The sequence below is a fragment of the Microplitis demolitor genome, chromosome 6 (assembly GCF_026212275.2).
Source record: "Microplitis demolitor isolate Queensland-Clemson2020A chromosome 6, iyMicDemo2.1a, whole genome shotgun sequence".
NCBI lineage: Eukaryota > Metazoa > Arthropoda > Insecta > Hymenoptera > Braconidae > Microplitis > Microplitis demolitor.
This window is the reverse complement of record NC_068550.1, coordinates 18,579,505-18,598,213: the sequence shown is the minus strand read 5'-3', so window position 1 is coordinate 18,598,213 and position 18,709 is coordinate 18,579,505. Positions and strand designations below refer to the sequence as shown.

Here is an 18,709-nt window from a genome sequence, read left to right as displayed (position 1 = left end):
TTATCACTGTTTTCAAATTCAAAATTAGTCCCGCGTGACAACGAACTACCTGTTGTCCAAGAGGTGGCGTCAGCTCCGATCCTAGTAACCTCCCAGGAGATAACGATAACACATCACTTTAGCATCACATATGTACATCCTAAACGATGCTTGGGAAGGGGAACTTTTCGTCCATGTTCTGGCAGCAGTGGCTGAGAACTGGAGTGTGGGGGTTCGTCATTAAATAACAACGTCAACGAGTGTTCTCATGCACTGTACGCAGTATACAGTCTGAATATGAGAATTAATTTTAAGTTCCAGAAGTGTTCTATCAAAATAATTACACTGTATAAGAAATAATAAAAACATCATGTGGATAATTACTCACTATTTTCTCCTAATAATTACAATTAGATATAATAAAGTTTAATATTATATTTACTATAAATGTTTAATTTTCAAACAATCCATTGTTTTGACGCGCAGCAAAATCAGAAATGGCGAATACTATAATTATCACGCAGTTCATGGTGTTTTTAACATTTAAATTGTCTCAAGGTATCACGAAAAAATAATTCATATGGAATTTATTAATAATTTTGCTATTTTTGTATATAGTATATTCATTATTGACTATGAATTTTAAGGTGATATACAACGGACACTATTATTAGATGATAAACAAAATGGTTTAAGTAGTGAAGAACCAACAGAATATCCGAATGAAAAATATATCCATAATGGAGCACAAAAAAAACTAACGTGTTATTCTTGTGAAGGAGAGGAATGTTCGCAACCTGAATTGTGTCATGATGCAGCTACTGTAAGATTTATTGTTTGTTTTTTTTTCTTATTTATATTTTAGTAAATAACAGTATAGTGATTTGTTGGGGTTTTTTTTAATGGTTAACGTTTTCATGTTGTTATTTGTTTTTCATTAATTTCTCACGCAACTGAATACCATAAGGTTAAAGATAAAGATTTTGCGTAAAAATTTAGTTTTTTTATAATCGTGAATTTAGACGATTTCGATGTCAAGGTATAAAAATTTTTCGAATGTTAAGGACTCAGATATTGACCGTCGCCCAGTTTTTGACTTGTTCAGCTTCAATCGAAATTTAAAAAAATTTTTGATTCAGATAATGAAATAAATTATATGAGAACTTAAAGTAATATATTCTATCACGGTGGCCAAGTTCATGGAAAACCTGTAATTGTCAGGGAATTATACATATACTGGAAAAATCACGGAAAAGTCTGGGACTTTTGTCACAAAGCTGGAAAAATTTTTATTTTTTTTTTCTTGACTGAAAAGATCCGATAAATTTTTTTTCAGTCAACACTGTTCAAAAAGTGGCGGGACGCGAATGCGATTGCAATACCATTTTCTAAAAAAATTAGTAGAAATTGATCCCGATAGCGAAAATATGAAGCAGTTAGAATTAAAAGGGTGTTAGAAAAAAAAATCTCAATAGAAACCAATCGTCAGGATCTTCAAGCTATTAACATGCGTATTGGCAAGTTAAAAAACCAAATCATTAAAAATATACATAAGTATTGAACTAATAAATTTCATTACATTTATTATTCGCGTGCTTTATTAATATTTTATAAAACATTCTTATTTATGAAATTTATTCTAGAGAAAATAAGAAGTTTAGTTATATTTTATTTTAGAGTAAGTTATATAAAAACATAGATTCAAAATTCAAAAATAAAAAATTATTCGTTTAATAAATAAAAAAAAAACCTATGAACATTGACAAATAATAAAATAAAGTTTCATTTAACGACAACGATTGATTATTTATTAAACTGATTTATGTCATTTTATTTTGAAATATTTCCAATGATCTAATATTACTACATATGATCAAAGAATTTTTTAATTATTTGACTGGAATACCTAAAAAAGTCAAGGGATTTTAGTTTAAAAAATGTGTTGTGACGATGATAAAATATTTTACGTTTCATTAACAGCGATTATAGATTAAAAAATATAACAGCTTAATGAAACAAATTTTAAGGACTAAAAACTGAATCAAAAGTTTTTTTGTTATATAAATATAAAAATGCGATAATACACAAATAAACAGGTCAATTATTAATTAAAGCGTAATTAAATACTAACATAAAAAAGTTTTTTTTTTTTCAATTTTGTTGTTAAAATATAGAGGTTAATAACTGGGCCCAATTTTTTGCACCTGTTGCATTTGTTAATCCTAAGATTCTAGCCAACACTGAGAGAAAAAAATGGTTTTCTGGACCATATAAAACATAGTTGCATGAGATCTCCACTATTAACTGCAGTTTCGTTAATTGATATGATATTAGTTAATAGTAACAGAAAAGTATAGTTAAGGTTACTATTTTGTAATAAATTTAACAGTTTCTTATTCAGCATGTCCAGAAGAACATTGTAGTGACAACCATACTCCGATAGTTAGTGAGCCTAATTTGATATAAATATCATCACAATATAAATATAGTAACCACTATTAAGAATTTTTAAGTTATAGCTACTATATTAGTTTAGTGCCTTCAATTATTTCAACGATGACAAATTCAAAAAATTAATTTTTTTCTTTATTCTCAATTCAAGTATAGTACAAGGGTTATTACGTTTATACTGCATTAACATGTTAATATCATACGTCCATGCTCGTTCTTCTCTCTGAAAATTGTATTTTCGCCACTACCTTACGGAAGATTTGAACCTAACGCCTAACAAACTAGACGTGAGAGAGACTAACGATAATACGCGGAAAGAATTTTGTGATGAAAATTACTCTGTGATTTTGAGTAATCCTGGGCCATTCCAAAATATCTGTATTTTGTATTTCAACTTTTGAAATTTTCGTTGAAATATTAATATCACTAGACTATATTTTAATCTAATAGTGAGTAATTTTTTAGCAGCAGATAAAGTGGTATAATTATATGATTTTATACTCTGTTGGGAGCCTATATTTAATCAGTTATAGCAAATATTTTATCTTAATCTACCAATTTCTATTCTACGTGCACTAATTTTGACTCCCCAAAACACCATTTTGATTGGCTAAAAACGCCACTACAAAGAATAAATATCGCGAAGAATGTCCACATTGTTCGTGAAAAATATGACTAATCTACACTTATTACATATATATAGATACACAGAAAAAAAGGTTGACTTGGCCCAAGATAATTTTTGCTTTCATTTTTTTATTCTTGGGCTGAGTAATTGGGTTTTTTTAATTCGAGAACATTTTCTTCGACTAATATTATAAAAATATTGTATCAAGAATAATTAAATTTCAATTCAAGTTAAATAATCTTGGTTTAAGAATATTTATTTCAAGTCAAATATATTTTGTTTCTAACCAAGTAAAAAAAACTATCAAAACAAGATACTTTTCTGTCTTGGTTGGTGAGTATAGTAAATTGTCACAATATATATCAACATCTCAAACCAAGAACTTTTTTTGCGTGACAGAAGAACATTTACTCTCAGTTTGAGAAAACTACATTATCGACTCAAGACAACCGTCTATTGTAATGAGAAAATTTTAATTTTGATTTAAATAAATTATAATCTTAGCTTAACAAAATAACTTTTTTTGAATCATGTAAATATTTACATAACGGAAGACATAAAATTCTCCCATTGATGATTTTTTTTCTTGACTTAAAAAAATTCTAGTCTCGATTCAAGAAAATGAATGACTCTACTTAAAAAAATATATCGACCTATATTTTTCAGGGAATCTAACCTAATATAAATATTAAATAATTAAATATTGTCACGCAGGAAAGTGTATGCGTATATTTAGAACACGGCAATACAGCAGTAGAGAGGATAAGGAATAAACTCTCTCGATTAAATGGCTTATGAACGAATTGAGAAAAATAAATTGTTTGCTCATAGTAGGAATTGAACCTAGACCGATTCGGCATCACGCGAGAGCTTTACCAGTTATGCTACCCGACCATTTCCTGAACATTCGTTCACTTTACCCATATCTAGTTAGCATACTGTACAATGTAGAGTCTAAACTACCGCCACTTTAGTATAGTACATTTAGCTTTCCCAAGAGAATTTTTGCGTTGAGCCGTGAGCGCAGTTGTTGTTGGTTCAAACGTCTACGCTTACTTGCCGCAACACAACAAATACTTAAGCCAAGATATTTCTTACCATTGAATCGAGTACTTTTAATTCTTGACTCGAGTCACAGATCATCTCGATTCAAAATAAATTATTCTTCAAGAAAGAATATTTTACTTTTCGGACAATTGATTATATATTGGGGCAAAATATTTATTTTTCTCACTTTAAGAAAATATTTTTTACTTCAAGAAACATATATTATATTGGTTGAATAAAAAAAATCTTATGCCAAGATGACTAAATTTAAGAAAATTTTGCTCTTGAACCAAGAAAATTTTCGTTTTCATTCAAAATTGCAAAAAATATTCTTGCGGCAAGAAAAAATTTCTTACGCCAAGATATCCTTTTTTTCTGTGTATACTATTTATCAGTCACTAAATAATACAACAGAAAACCCAATAATCAGCCATCTCGACTTAAGACAACGGAAAGTCCCAGGCTATAGAAAATCATCTTACTGTATTTAATTATAACGTACAATTCACTATATGAACTTTGACTCAAAACTCTAGTTATTTTTGCTGAGTATCAATATATTGAAAAAATTTGATATGACGAAATCGAATTTTCATTTTCAAGCGAGTGTAGAGCATAGCCTTCGCGCTTAAGGCATGCAATAAAAATAATTTTTAATTATTATAAAATTCAATTTAATCATATTTAATTGTTACTATTATTGTTCAATAATCTTTTTCATCATAAACAATACAGGAATTAATTTTACATTAATACAATTGATTATTATTCTAGGTTTACTGAAAAATTTAACTTAGCGAGGTTTCGGCGCAAAACTTTTATTGAGTTGTTGGTGGAGAAAGTGTTCCGAGCGAGGTTTAATCAATTGAGGGGAAGTCTTATAACGGATAGTCTTATAATGAGGTCCTACTGTATTTTCTATTAAAACGATCAATCGATTTTCAATAACTTATAACAAACTATAATAGTTACATTTTATACCGGATTGTTTGTTAATTACATTTTTGAAATATTAAATTAATTGCTGGATTTTTTTTAAATTACAAAAAATTATGCATTATTCATTTATAATATAATGAAAAAAATCCACGGTAATACTCACGCCCGCAGTAATATCCACACTTACCTTATATTGATAATATGCCAAAAAATAACAATTTACTAATTGATTTTTTTTTGTCTATTAATATTTAATTTAAAATTTTAATCAAACATTTATTAAGATGGACCAATTATATATTTGTGATTCAAGAAATATCATTTTGAGTAATGATATAATGACAATCGAAAAAGCTCAAACTTTGTTAGAATTTAAATAATTATTGTCGTAATAATTAATAAACATTAATTATAAATATACTTTCCTGAATTTATAAATATATCACATTTTATTTATTTTTATCGAATAGTTGAATAAAAAATTAGATTAAAAAAATTGCCAAGAGTAAAAAAAAATAAAAATAATAAATAAAATTCTATGAAAATTTTCATTTCTTCATATATTTTTTTTTTTTTTTTTTTTTTTAATTAAAATTTAATATTTGTGAATTTTAATTATTTTTAAATTGTCATAAATAACGTCAAAAGTGATGAGTTGCTTTCAATTCAAGGGTCAAAAACTGAGTCCATGAACGTCGATTTTTTAAACAATTAGTTAAAATGTTAATAAAATTATAAAAATTATACGATTTTATTTAGAACATTTTAAACTCGTTGATAAAATCATTAATAATTTTTCGGTATTCAGGCAGAATTAGGGATGCTAACCTTTTTGATCACCAAACATCCAATTTTAGACCAATCGTTTCAAATGAGGTGTCATTATCCAGCGTTTGTCTGCATCTTTGAAATACATTTCGTTAATTTGTTGTTATATAAGACTTACTAAGCCAAAAGTTGGTACCAAGGGTATGAATTTTACTTATTTTTCAGGTTAGCATTAACATTTTTAAGTTCCGTGTCCCATTACTATTTGACATATTTTATATTTCATTCTATGTATTGACTCTTAAGTCAACCATCAAAACTTAAGGTATATGCCTATTTGCCATAATGTTTGTAGTTTGGTCCTAAGTACGTTAACGGACTCGTCAGTAAGGCTAAGTTAACGTACTCTTACCTTAGACTACATCTCTTACTAGTACGCGCTGGCGTAAAACAGTGTTGTGGGCTTCAGCCAGACACTATATTAGCAAAGGGAGGCAAATGCCATCCAAACTAGTTGCAATAAAATGTTATGTGAGCTGTTATATACATTAAAAATATTAAAATAACATAAATATGCTGATTGTCACTATTACAAGAGTTCAAAAACTTATTGTAACTCTTAGATAGACCTTTCTATCACCACCGTCCTTCTTACGGTATTATATAAAATTACTTATATCTATTAGAAAAATTTTTTTTTTTTTTAAAATTTGCATAATTTTATGTTATTTTTATAAATTTAGCACACTTTAGTTACAATGTCCGAATAGATATCTAATGTTAGAGACATAAACACATACAGAAGATTTAATCCGCCGGGTAGCAGAACACGTGGAAAAAATTTAATTATAGATATTTAAGGTGTAAGTACTTGGAACTTTGAAAAATGTGTGCAGCCCCACTTGTATACAAATACCAATTTTTCTAATAACTATTCCAATTCAACAGCAATTGTTACTCTTAAAAGGTCAGAAACTGGGTCCTCTATACGGCGCATTTCTTTAAGAATATACGACTTTTTTCATCATTTTTCATTGTTAACACTTTTTAACTTGTTATTGTACCTGTTACAATTTATTATAAGCTTTCAAATTTTTATTTCTATTGACAAATTATGAGTTTGTAAATAATAATCAATTTAACAACCGTCAAATTCTTATAACAAAGTTAAACATTCGAACATTGTGTGATGCGAATAAAGTAGCACTTTTTTTGTAGAGAATTTAATTTCCTACGAAATTATGCTAAGTGGAATTTAAAAAAAAATTTTTTTTTATTTTTGTTGTGTAATTAGCGAGAGATTGCGAATTGAGTATCTATGTTCCTATGTGTATTAATTGATTCATGCATGATAACTTATCGGAACACGAATTACAATCTCTCATTAATCCAACTATAGTCTGATTAGCGAGAGACTTAGATAATTATAATTGATAATATTTTATTCTAATAATCAAAACAGTGTTGGAAATCTACTGTAAGACAAGTTGACGGTACAGAGCGAGTCAAAAGAGCGTGTACTTCAGAACCTGATCAAGTATTACTGACATGTAATAAAAAGGCTCCAAGTAGTAAATCCGAAGCTGTATATCATGTAGAATGCTGCTATTCAGATCTATGTAATAAAGGACCGTTTCCAGTTTTGGAACCACTAAGTGGTATTTAAAATCATACATTTTTTTATTGACTTATTTATTTAAAAATTAATTATTAATTAATCTTTAATCACTAGATACTGGAGGAAAATATTATGCAACTAAATTAGCACTTGCAATAGTGGGTTCAATATTGTTAATTAGTTCAATTGTCGGTGGAATTTTATTTTACACACTAGCGGGTAAAACCCGAAGAAAACGATCTTTAGTTTTAAAGCGTAATAAGCTACTAGTTGATCCTGAATTGGAACCTTCAATGTTACATTTTCCATCTTCATCATTAACATCAACAACTAATTATCATCCACATGAATTACGAGCAACTGCCGCGGGTGACAGTACATTAAAAGTATGTTTTTGTGTATTTACTAAAAAAAATTATGTTACAGAATAAATAATAATATTTTTTAACTTTCCCTGAAGGAATATTTAGATGGAAGGAGTCTAACGAGTGGTTCAGGCTCTGGGTTACCATTGCTTGTACAACGTACTTTAGCAAAGCAAGTGGCATTAGTTGAATGTCTTGGTAATGGAGGATCAAGCGGATTTGGTGGTGAGGTTTGGAGAGGAGTTTGGCATGGTGAGTGCGTAGCAGTGAAAATATATTTCTCACGTGATGAAGCAGCGTGGGCACGTGAAACTGAAGTTTATTCACAACTTCTACCATCACGTCACGACAACATTCTTGGTTACGTAGGAAGTGATATGACAAGTCGAGCAAGCTGTACCCAATTGTGGCTAGTAACTCATTATCATCCACTTGGTTCACTTTATGATCATTTAAATCGTTCACCACATCCTTTAACACATCACCAAACACTCAATATTTGCCTAGGAATAGTTAATGGTCTATTGTACCTCCATACTGAGATACATGGTACTAAGGGCAAGCCTTCGATCGCGCATCGTAATCTTAAGTCAAAAAATATTCTTGTTAAAACAAATGGGAGTTGTGTAATTGCTGATTTTGCTCTTACGACAACACAAGAACGTCTTAGTACAGATCGGATCGATCTACGCCAAGGTACTAAACGATATATGAGTCCTGAAATATTGGCGCAAACGTAAGTATTTCATAAATATAAGTTGAAACTATTAATTTTATTTTATCAGTGATAATACAATTTTATTTTTGTCTGTTAAAAAGATTAAACGTCGAATGCTTAGAAAGTTTTCGACGTGCTGATATCTATAGTCTTGGTCTGATAATGTGGGAAGTATGTAGACGATGTATCAGTAATGGTGTTGCCCTTGACTATGCTGCTCCATACTCGGAATGGCTCTCTAGTAACACACAAGAACCATCTATTGAAGAAATACGTAAATTAGTTTCTGTTGATCAACGAAGACCACCTTTACCAAATCGATGGCACTCAGATCCAGTATGTATTATTACTTCATTTTTTTTTTTTTTATTAAATTTATAAAATATTCGAAGCCAAAGAAATATTTTATTATTATTTAAATAATTTAGCGAATTCAATGGACTAAGTAAAAATAATGCATGTACTTTTTATGTGAGATTTGATTACAAAAATAATTTAGTTCAATTATCAGAGATCGACTATAATTTAACTAATTTATCAAACTTTTTTGATCGTTCGTTTAATTTTTATGATTTTTGATTATACGTTTACTGTTGCACTGAGAAAAAAAAATTTGTTTAAAAAAAAAATCTTGATTGAAGTATTTTAGTGACTTAAATAGTGCCAAGCTATTACTTTCTTCAATGAAATAAAATAATTATCCCTGATGAAAAATACTCATTAAAAAGTATTTAATAAGATAAGAATTGAATCCTTTTGAATACTTTCTATATCCCAAGGTTTTCATCTGGACATAAATTTAATACTTTTCAATCATATTGAATCCAAAAATAATATAAGAATTTCTAAACTTCCGAGGAATTGAAAAAGATTTAAAAGAATTGATATTTTTAATCTTTCTTAATACCAAAATAGTTCCATATTTCGGGTTAAGAGTGGGATTGAAAAAGATTCAAATGAATTGAAATTTTTTAATCTTTCTAAATCCTTCTCAATACCTAAATAATGTCATTTCGGAAGGTATTGAAATGATGAAAGATTGAATTCCTTTCAATACTTTTGAATTCCATTTTAAGAATTACAAAGTATGCAAATAATCAAAATTTCAATTCTATTCAATACTTTCCAAAACCTCTGTGTGGATTAAAAAGAATTGAAATAATTTGCAATCCTTTTCAATGAGTATTTTTAATCAGGGATATTTTATTCCAATATTTTATCATGGTGATCACACATTTTTTAAACTGAAATTCCCTGGCTTTTCCAGGTATTCCAGTCAAATAATTAAAAAATTCTTTAACCATATGTACTAATATTAGATCATTGGAAATATTTCAAAATAAAATGACATAAATCAGTTTAATAAATAATCAATCGTTGTCGTTAAATGAAACTTTATTTTATTATTTGTCAATGTTCATAGGTTTTTTTTTATTTATTAAACGAATAATTTTTTATTTTTGAATTTTGAATCTATGTTTTTATATAACTTACTCTAAAATAAAATATAACTAAACTTCTTATTTTCTCTAGAATAAATTTCATAAATAAGAATGTTTTATAAAATATTAATAAAGCACGCGAATAATAAATGTAATGAAATTTATTAGTTCAATACTTATGTATATTTTTAATGATTTGGTTTTTTAACTTGCCAATACGCATGTTAATAGCTTGAAGATCCTGACGATTGGTTTCTATTGAGATTTTTTTTTCTAACACCCTTTTAATTCTAACTGCTTCATATTTTCGCTATCGGGATCAATTTCTACTAATTTTTTTAGAAAATGGTATTGCAATCGCATTCGCGTCCCGCCACTTTTTGAACAGTGTTGACTGAAAAAAAATTTATCGGATCTTTTCAGTCAAGAAAAAAAAAATAAAAATTTTTCCAGCTTTGTGACAAAAGTCCCAGACTTTTCCGTGATTTTTCCAGTATATGTATAATTCCCTGACATTTCCAGGTTTCCCAGAAATGTGGCCACCATGTTTTTATCAATATCAATGAAAAATTTTATTTTGTTGAAAAAAAATTTTTTTTCTTTGTGCAAAAATTTTTTTTTTAATCCTAATTATATCTTATTTTAATTTCTTTTTTTTTCTATTTAACCAAATTATTGCTTTTTTGAAGTTTTTACTCGTAATAAATTTGAGAACTTATCAACTAAATTGAAGAAATATTTGCTTGCCGTAAGTAATTCATGCTTGTAGAAATTTATTACTCGAGTGAAGTAATAGTTTTCTTATAATAAAAACTATTAATTTCATGTTAGAAAAAAATTCATTATTTTGAATATTTATGGAAACGAGAAAAAGTAATTTTTTGAATTTAATTTTTTTTTCTCTCAATGTGGTTTATTTACATGGTTCAAATTATCAAAAATAAATTTAATGAATTGAGTCATTTTTAATGTTTTACGATTATATGAATTCGCTAAAGCTAGTTTAATATAATCTTACAAAAGTAAATGCTAATAACAATATAATTGCTAATTACTTTTATTTTTTAACTATAGACATTGTCAGGTATGGGAAAACTAATGAGAGAGTGTTGGCATGGTAAGCCAGCAGCACGATTACCAATTCTTCGAGTTAAAAAAACATTAATTAAATTAGCAGCCAATGATTGCCGTGTTCACTTAACAATTGACTGACCAGAGATTATAGTAATTTCATACATGTATTTATTGTTATTTTTATCATTATTTCACCAATACTTCATTGCTGTCATGTACTCAAATATTTTCATAATAAATCGTAACTCCTTCCAGTGTTTTACATTACACTTGAGAAAGTATACAAATCATTTTTAATCGTTGCTATGAATTAGCTATCATTTATTGTAAGTCATCACGAGAATTCATATAAAATTAAATTTTTCTTATTACATTTTTTTAACTTAACAAAAACAACATAATTAAATCTCGAACATAATTAAATTATATAAAAATTTATTCAAAATTTTTTATAAAATATGACACATTTTTTTTTTATATATAAATTAATGAAATACAACTGTACAGTGAAATTATAATATAGGTATTAATTACATTACTTATTGATTTGTATTATTCGTGTTATTTATAATGTTAAATTTAAGGTTTTTATTATAAAAAGTAATATTTCGTGTAAAATAAAAGATTTTTCATTGTCTCATGTATTTTCAAACTAAAATAACATTTTATATTTATTATAACTTCAATATAAAAATGATGTAAAAAATATGCAATATCTAAACATTCATACGTTATATAAAAATGTATAAAGTCATAACAATTATTTATTATAAAAAATTACTATCTATAATAATTAATTTATGTATGATTGAATAAATAAATTGCAGTCAGCTCCATACATTTATTGAGAAAAGAAAAAAAGAATAATTTTTGGTAAAAAAATTTATCACAACATACTTCTTGTTAATTTATCGCTATGAAAATTTAAAATAAAATGTGCGCAAATCGCTCAAGTAGCACACGGCTTTGTGACATTATGAAATAGAAGTTTTGAGGCTGTTTTTTTTTTTACACCGATAAGGCACCAAAATGTTTACAAAACGATCTGAAATTTATATCACCGAAAAAATATCTGCTTAAAAGACTTGACACAAGTGACAACAAAAAGTAAATTACAAATAATGGTAAAATAAATCATCTAAATGGTTTTTTTTATTAGAAACTAACAACCTGCAGTTACGCAGTGACTGCCCAAATATCACTACTAAATTTATGAAATACACAAACAAAAAAGATTTCTTGCCTCAAAAAAATGTTTAATTACATCAAGAAATTTTATGCACTATGAATTGAATGTAAAAATTCTCTTGGGGCGGAAAAAGATTTTTTTGGGTAAGAAATAATTTTTTGCGCCAAGTAATTTTTTCTAGTTTTGAATAAATTTTTATTTTCAATTCACAATGCTAAAAATTTATTGGGTTAAGTAAAAATTTTTTTTAGGCGAGTCAAGATTTTTTGCGTCGGTGAATCCTTTTTTTCTGTGTACGCTCTTTTGGCTTTGAGAAGCTCGCTAAAATCAAAAGAGGGTATAAAAATATGTCATTTTGGAATTAGTAATGTGACATAAATAATATAGCTATATTCAGTGACATTTAGTCATAATTAGTGTCAGAATAATTAAAATATTAATTTATTTAAAGAAAATAAGTACGATTGTCTTTTTTCTCGCGTAATTTGAATGTAATTCAAATGATACAGATCCATTAATTTATCTCAATACTTGGCAATAAAAAAAATTTTAAATATAAAAAGGTACAAATTCAAGTTAAGACCTTTCTAACGATACCAAATTTAATAACATCAACCAATTCTATCGTACAGATATGGCGGGAACAAAATTTTCCTTATTCTCTTATTTAATAACATAGATTATGTTTAGGACGGAAAGAAGAACATAAATTTCCTACTTGTGTTCTGCAATGATTTCCATTAACAATTAAATTTCACTTTTTAATGGGAGCAACTTCCATTAGTGTTCGTTTTCTGAGTCTGGAAAAACTCTCCGGTAAGCAAAAACAAAGTTTTCAAGAAGATTTTCTCTTCCAACGCAGTCTTTTGTCAAAGGATCCATACAATAAAAGTGCTTATTTTTTACATCAATATAAATCAGAATCCAATGTGAGTTGTTGATATTAAGCGGAAGAAAAATAGCTGATTTATTGTTCCATAATTGAAATAAATTTTCGAAAAATTTAACCTAAAGTTGGAACATTTATAATGTAAAATATAACCACTTATTAACTCACACGACGTATATCCAATATAATGACGGAAAGGTGATTGAGAAATTGATAAATTTGTACAATAATCTATGATTTCATTCGATAACCAGTTATTATTATATAACGTACAATAATCTTCACCCAATAAATATAAGACTTTATTGCTGTCGTAAAAAGCTCTTGCTAGAGATACAAAGTAATTTCGAGGCATGTTGGGACCAAAATAATAATATTAATTTTCAATGGCCCGATTATTTGAATTAATATTCAAATATGATCGCCGAGTATCGTTAAATGCAGTTTTTAAATTTGTCGAATTTTGATACGAAGTTTTCGGCCGTTTAGTCTCAGTCTCTCCGTGTCGAGGTTTCCAAACTTCTTCGGATTTTAAATTATCTGGTTCACTGATGGATTTTGATCTTTTTTTAGCCGTTTTGACGTACACCTTTGGTTCTTCAAATCCTATTTCATCATAGACAGCTCGCAGTGATAATTCTCTGATGTCATTATACGGTCCAACTTTTAAATTTTCTACATCTTCCATCTTGACCTGTTTAAAATGGTTTTTAACTGTCATATTTGTGTAATGATTTTTAGTTACTGTTAAAAAAGTTGTCCAGAAAAAAAGATATGACAGCAAAAGTTCTAAAAACTACTGAGCCAAAATTTTAGAGTAAAATTTATTTTTTGATGATAAACATATTTTACTCTGTTCAGCATCAACTTCAACTTTTTTTTTGCTACGTAGATAACGTTAGTAATAATGCGAGGATTCGTAAGCTGCAAGTATTGGATTATCATCAAACATCAGAGACTCTTCATTTTCATCAGTATCATCAAAATCAGTCTCCTCACTTAAGTATTTTTCATTTGAAAGGAATTTCATTGCATTTATCACCTTCAAGTTTTTCAGCGGATATAATCATATAATGAATATTGACTCGACTAACTTATCGAAAATTTTTATATTTTTACAGTGCGCTAAAGTTGCAATGGCCTCTAAATAATAATTTAATAGTTTAGTTTAAAATAATTTAGTATTTTTTTTTTTTTCAACTTTATATTTTTTCGCATATCGTGAAATCATTTTCATGAGATGAGGATAACATACGAACAATGGAATAACTTTTGTAGGTAATGGAGTATCTAAAAAAATGACGGCATAAGTAATATTGGAATATTCTTAAACCGCACAATCGTTCAAATTGTGAATTAAAGCATTAATATTTCCCCATGACCAATCAGAAATTAACGCTTCAAACCATGGCCAATCAACTTTATGTTCTGTCCATAAAGATTTAAAATACTGCAAACATTCAGCAATGGAAGCAGATTTATGATTATTTGTGATCATCTCTAAAACAGGATAAATTATTTTATCGATAGTAACGATTCTAGCATAATAATAAATCCGTTTGAAATGTGGATATGGCTTTCTGATGACCGATCCAGTTGCGTCAAAATAAAACACCAAATTTTTATGCGTTTTTAGTAATTCTATTTGTTGTTCAATCCCAAGATAGATAGTAAATGGCTGAATATATTTCTTGATGTATGAATGATTATTATTTGCTTGGTCCAATCGTAGAATGATGTCAACAATATCATTGGGGTCACAATCATTTTTTCCAAGCTCTAACGATCTTACTTTACGAACAGTAACTTTTGAAGGTGTAAATTGGTAATTGCCGTCAGTTTTAGCGAGTGATTTATCCATTTTCTTTATCATCAAGTTACGAGCTGTTCTAGGTTTTACACATCTCGAATGCTGTTTGATATTTTGCCGTTGAATACCACGTAATTGGTAAGCTAAGTTGAGATTATGATTCGGTGTATTCAAAGTCGAAAAAATTTTGATTTTAGTGTTAAGACCGATCATATTTCCATGAAACTTAAATCTGATTTGACAATTGGGTTGGGCACAAAATGCGTAATCACGAAAACGGTTATCATTACATGACTTAAAGCCAGAAAAAATAATGAAACAATTGATGTCAAACTTCTTTGGTAATGACTCGCGTAAATGTTGATGAACTAAATCAGAAATTATCGATTCATCGTGCACAACTTTAGTGGAAGGAACAACTAATGTGCCAATATAATTGTAATTATATTTTATTTTAGTTGTATCATCACTACTAGTAGTTTTATCTCTTGTTTCTTCTGAAGATATCGATGAGTTACTAAACTGACGACTTAATTGCCGAATCAATTCTCCCGTATCATTATTAGCATCAGTTAGATCTTGTTCAGTGCTTGATAATGGAGCATTCGGCTGAGAATCATCAGAAGCTTCCGCTGAGTTATCTTAGGTTAGTTTCAATTGATTAATAACTTTTTTTCTAAAACTATTGTGATCGTTTTTCCAAGCAAAATTTAAATCTGTACGAAATCTTTTTATTTCGTTTTTTATTTTCAATTTAAAATGATTGCAACGATCCGAGAAAAGAGTTACATTTTGTACTGGATTATCACCAATATCATCAATTCGTTTTGCATATAATACACTTGCAAAATAAGTTTTAGTTACATTAAATTATATATATATATATATATATATGAAAATTCATTTGTAGTTTTTTTAAAATTAGATATGTTTCCTTTATTTTTTTATCGACAAAACCACATTTTCGCAGTTATTTCATTATAAAAATTTGTTGGATGAGAAAAAAACTGATAACTTGTGAAATAAGAATTTTTTAAATAATTAAAAAAAAATTCATCTGCAGATTTTGATGAAATGAAGAGATGAATTTTTTTTTTTATTCTAGTCATTATTTAAATAGTTATAGCTTATGATAAATTATATAAATTTTATTGAAAAAAACAAAAAATCATCTGTTATTCATTAAAAAAGAATGTAAATGGGTTAATTTGATATTTTTTTAATTGATATATATTTCTGAAAATGTTCATTAAAGTTTTATTTTTAAAATTATAGCTTAAAAAAAGAAAGTAAGATACAAAGAATAAAATGCATGTAGAGATAATTCAGAAACGAATGTATTCCCGGGTCTACTAATTTCTTAAATCGTTGTGTCGCAGAGATATCGATTGTTGAACTTTTTGATTGTCTGATGTTTCCTACATTCACACTAATTTATTTATTTATATTAGTTATAACAAGAATTGTTTATCGGTTGTCTATCGCATGCTTAGTAGTGGTTGCGCTTTTGAAGCAAAACGTCGTTACGTCAAATAAAAATAATTTTTTTTAATGATTATAACATATATTAAATTGAAAAAAAATTATTTTCAAGCATCAGAAATATATATAGTTAAAAAAAAAATTTATTATGTTGCATTTTCATTCCTAAACTTTATTTAATCGGTTATTAAAATAATATTCGTCCATCTGTTTGAGGTATCCATCTATTGGTACATTTACCCTACGTTAAAAGAATTAATGTTTAAAATAAATTAACTGAATAAGTGATTGGGTTAAAAAAAAAACTTAGATATTATTTTAATATTTTGATCACAGAAAAAAAAATAATACAAAATTTTCAATATAGTTACTTTAAAAATCATTTTGATTACATTTATGCATTTATAAAGTCTGACTTTATTGAATCGAGTTCTAAGTTAATTGACTAAATTTTTCAATAAATTCACTGATACCAAAAACGTGCAGATCAAAGTATTTCAAAATTCGTCATAAACCACATTAACATTCATAAAATAAAAATATTCAGTTTCGTTTCAAAAGACAAGGAAATGAAATAAATTTAAAAGTTGAATAGTAAATGATTTACTTATTTATCAGTCAGAACTTTAGTTTGTAGTGATAATAACTGCTCTAATAAATGCCCATCATTAGCCGAATTGATACCAATACACATTTTAATAAATTCTTGAAATTCTGATTGATCACTAGCTGGACTTGATAAAAAAATTAAAAATGCATATTTCCATGCTAATGTTTCAATATAGAAACATTTCAATAAAATTACAAATAACTGCTGTATGGACCTCCAATCTTGACTTCTAAAAGCATTTCTCAATTCAGTTGGGGAAAAATTATTTGTAAAGGCTGAAGACATATTAATTCGCATTAATGAAGTAGTATAACTCATTATGCAACAGTTATTTATTGCATGATCTGTTTCATCTTCTTCATCAGCTTGTCTCTTTATTGACTTTTTAAATGTTCTGCTCCGGATTAGCTCTAGAGCTTTATCCTAAAAAAATGTTGCAATACATTTCAAATTGGAAAAAAAAAATAAAATAATTAACATGATTAATAGTTATGAACGAATAAAATATACAAACCACACTTTTTTTGCTAGCTGTTCTTGCTACTGTATTTGATATGACTTGTGAATTATTTACATCAGCTACAATACTTTTAGCTTTCTTAGACATTTTTATTGTAATAATTCACTTATATTGTAACGTCAATTATTTATGTTAACTCGTATATTTTTTTACTCTAATAGATAGAACTACTCTAAGATTCTAAATGATAACAGTCACATTTGTTCAATATCCACTTTTTTTATAAATCCGCTTTTCATCAAACTTTGCGTTTACCATTGATATGTCAAGCATCCGCATTATTTACACAAATAGCTTTAAATATTTTTATATTTCAAGTAAATTCATATCATTAATTTTTTTTTTTCAGTTACACAGATAACCTCTTAAAAGTTCACTTTATGTTTACATAACAGCTGTCAAATTATTTCACTACTTGTGGAAGCCAGGTGAACTCACCTTCAACTTGTTAAGAAAGTGGCTATCTCACGTCCACTTCCAACAACTTGTGCACATGTTTACTATCCCTACCCTGATAGCCACCTTAACAGTAAGTTAACTTCAAGCTATTGCAGTATTTTGAAGCTAACTTAAAGAAAAATCTTCCCTGATAGCCACACTTTAAATATAATTGCTCAGAAAGTTCTGCAGTGAAACACTTTCGGCTAACTTAATGACAAGTTTCTGGTAAGCCTTGGCTGGATAATACTTGCGTGCAAGTTGATGCTAATCAACTGCCGTCATCTGAATGTAATTTGACAGAAAAACTTGCCGTCAATTTCCAGTGAAACTTTCAGTCAACTTAACGTCATTGGGAATTGACACGGAGGCGTGGCTTAAAAAACATGTCGGACGATAGTTTACACTTTTGAATGCGTAACCTATGTGATGTAGGGTAAATAAATAAAATATTATTAAATTTCATAGATATATTTTATATTATCTTGGACGGGTAAAAACCGAAAAAAAATATACATGATTCCGAACTAATTTTATTTGTCGGCTATTTAATTAAATGTTGAATAAACCGCAAAAAAAGTAATAAATATGAGATATCGTAGTTCCCGCGCTTGGTATACAAACGTCTCATGTGAAAGAAAACCCCATAAAATTAATGTAAAAATTAAAAAAATTGCAGAATAATAAAAACATTATTATAATTAATATTTATTTACTTGAAAAAAACAAAAATAATATTTTC

The 18,709-nt window shown here is 27.7% G+C and overlaps 2 protein-coding genes across 2 annotated transcripts; one reads left to right on the top strand and one right to left on the bottom strand.

Moving 5' to 3' along the window:
* The first annotated feature begins 201 nt into the window (after nucleotides 1–201).
* On the top strand, nucleotides 202–11,756 carry LOC103569186 (activin receptor type-1). Its single transcript, XM_008546353.3, has 7 exons — nucleotides 202–537; nucleotides 627–802; nucleotides 7,275–7,470; nucleotides 7,545–7,816; nucleotides 7,891–8,531; nucleotides 8,615–8,849; nucleotides 11,030–11,756. The coding sequence occupies exons 1-7, from the start codon at nucleotides 477–479 to the stop codon at nucleotides 11,165–11,167; spliced, it is 1,719 nt and encodes a 572-aa protein (XP_008544575.1). The 5' UTR covers nucleotides 202–476; the 3' UTR covers nucleotides 11,168–11,756.
* A 4,404-nt stretch (nucleotides 11,757–16,160) lies between these two features.
* LOC103569187 (uncharacterized) lies at nucleotides 16,161–18,241 on the bottom strand. Its single transcript, XM_008546354.3, has 2 exons — nucleotides 17,524–18,241; nucleotides 16,161–17,432 (listed from the first exon to the last, which is right to left on the bottom strand). Exons 1-2 carry the CDS (start codon nucleotides 17,614–17,616, stop codon nucleotides 17,007–17,009), a joined length of 519 nt encoding a protein of 172 aa, XP_008544576.1. The 5' UTR covers nucleotides 17,617–18,241; the 3' UTR covers nucleotides 16,161–17,006.
* Nucleotides 18,242–18,709: the final 468 nt, after the last annotated feature.

Excerpts from the sequence above, each read along its gene's own strand:
- LOC103569186 (XM_008546353.3), top strand. The coding sequence starts at position 477 with ATGGCGAATACTATAATTATCACGCAGTTCATGGTGTTTTTAACATTT. Across the intron at positions 803-7,274 it reads TGTGTCATGATGCAGCTACT|TGTTGGAAATCTACTGTAAG; the intron begins GTAAGATTTATT and ends TAATCAAAACAG. Across the intron at positions 7,471-7,544 it reads AGTTTTGGAACCACTAAGTG|ATACTGGAGGAAAATATTAT; the intron begins GTATTTAAAATC and ends TTTAATCACTAG.
- LOC103569187 (XM_008546354.3), bottom strand. The coding sequence starts at position 17,616 with ATGTCTAAGAAAGCTAAAAGTATTGTAGCTGATGTAAATAATTCACAA. Across the intron at positions 17,433-17,523 it reads CAGCTAGCAAAAAAAGTGTG|GATAAAGCTCTAGAGCTAAT; the intron begins GTTTGTATATTT and ends ACATTTTTTTAG.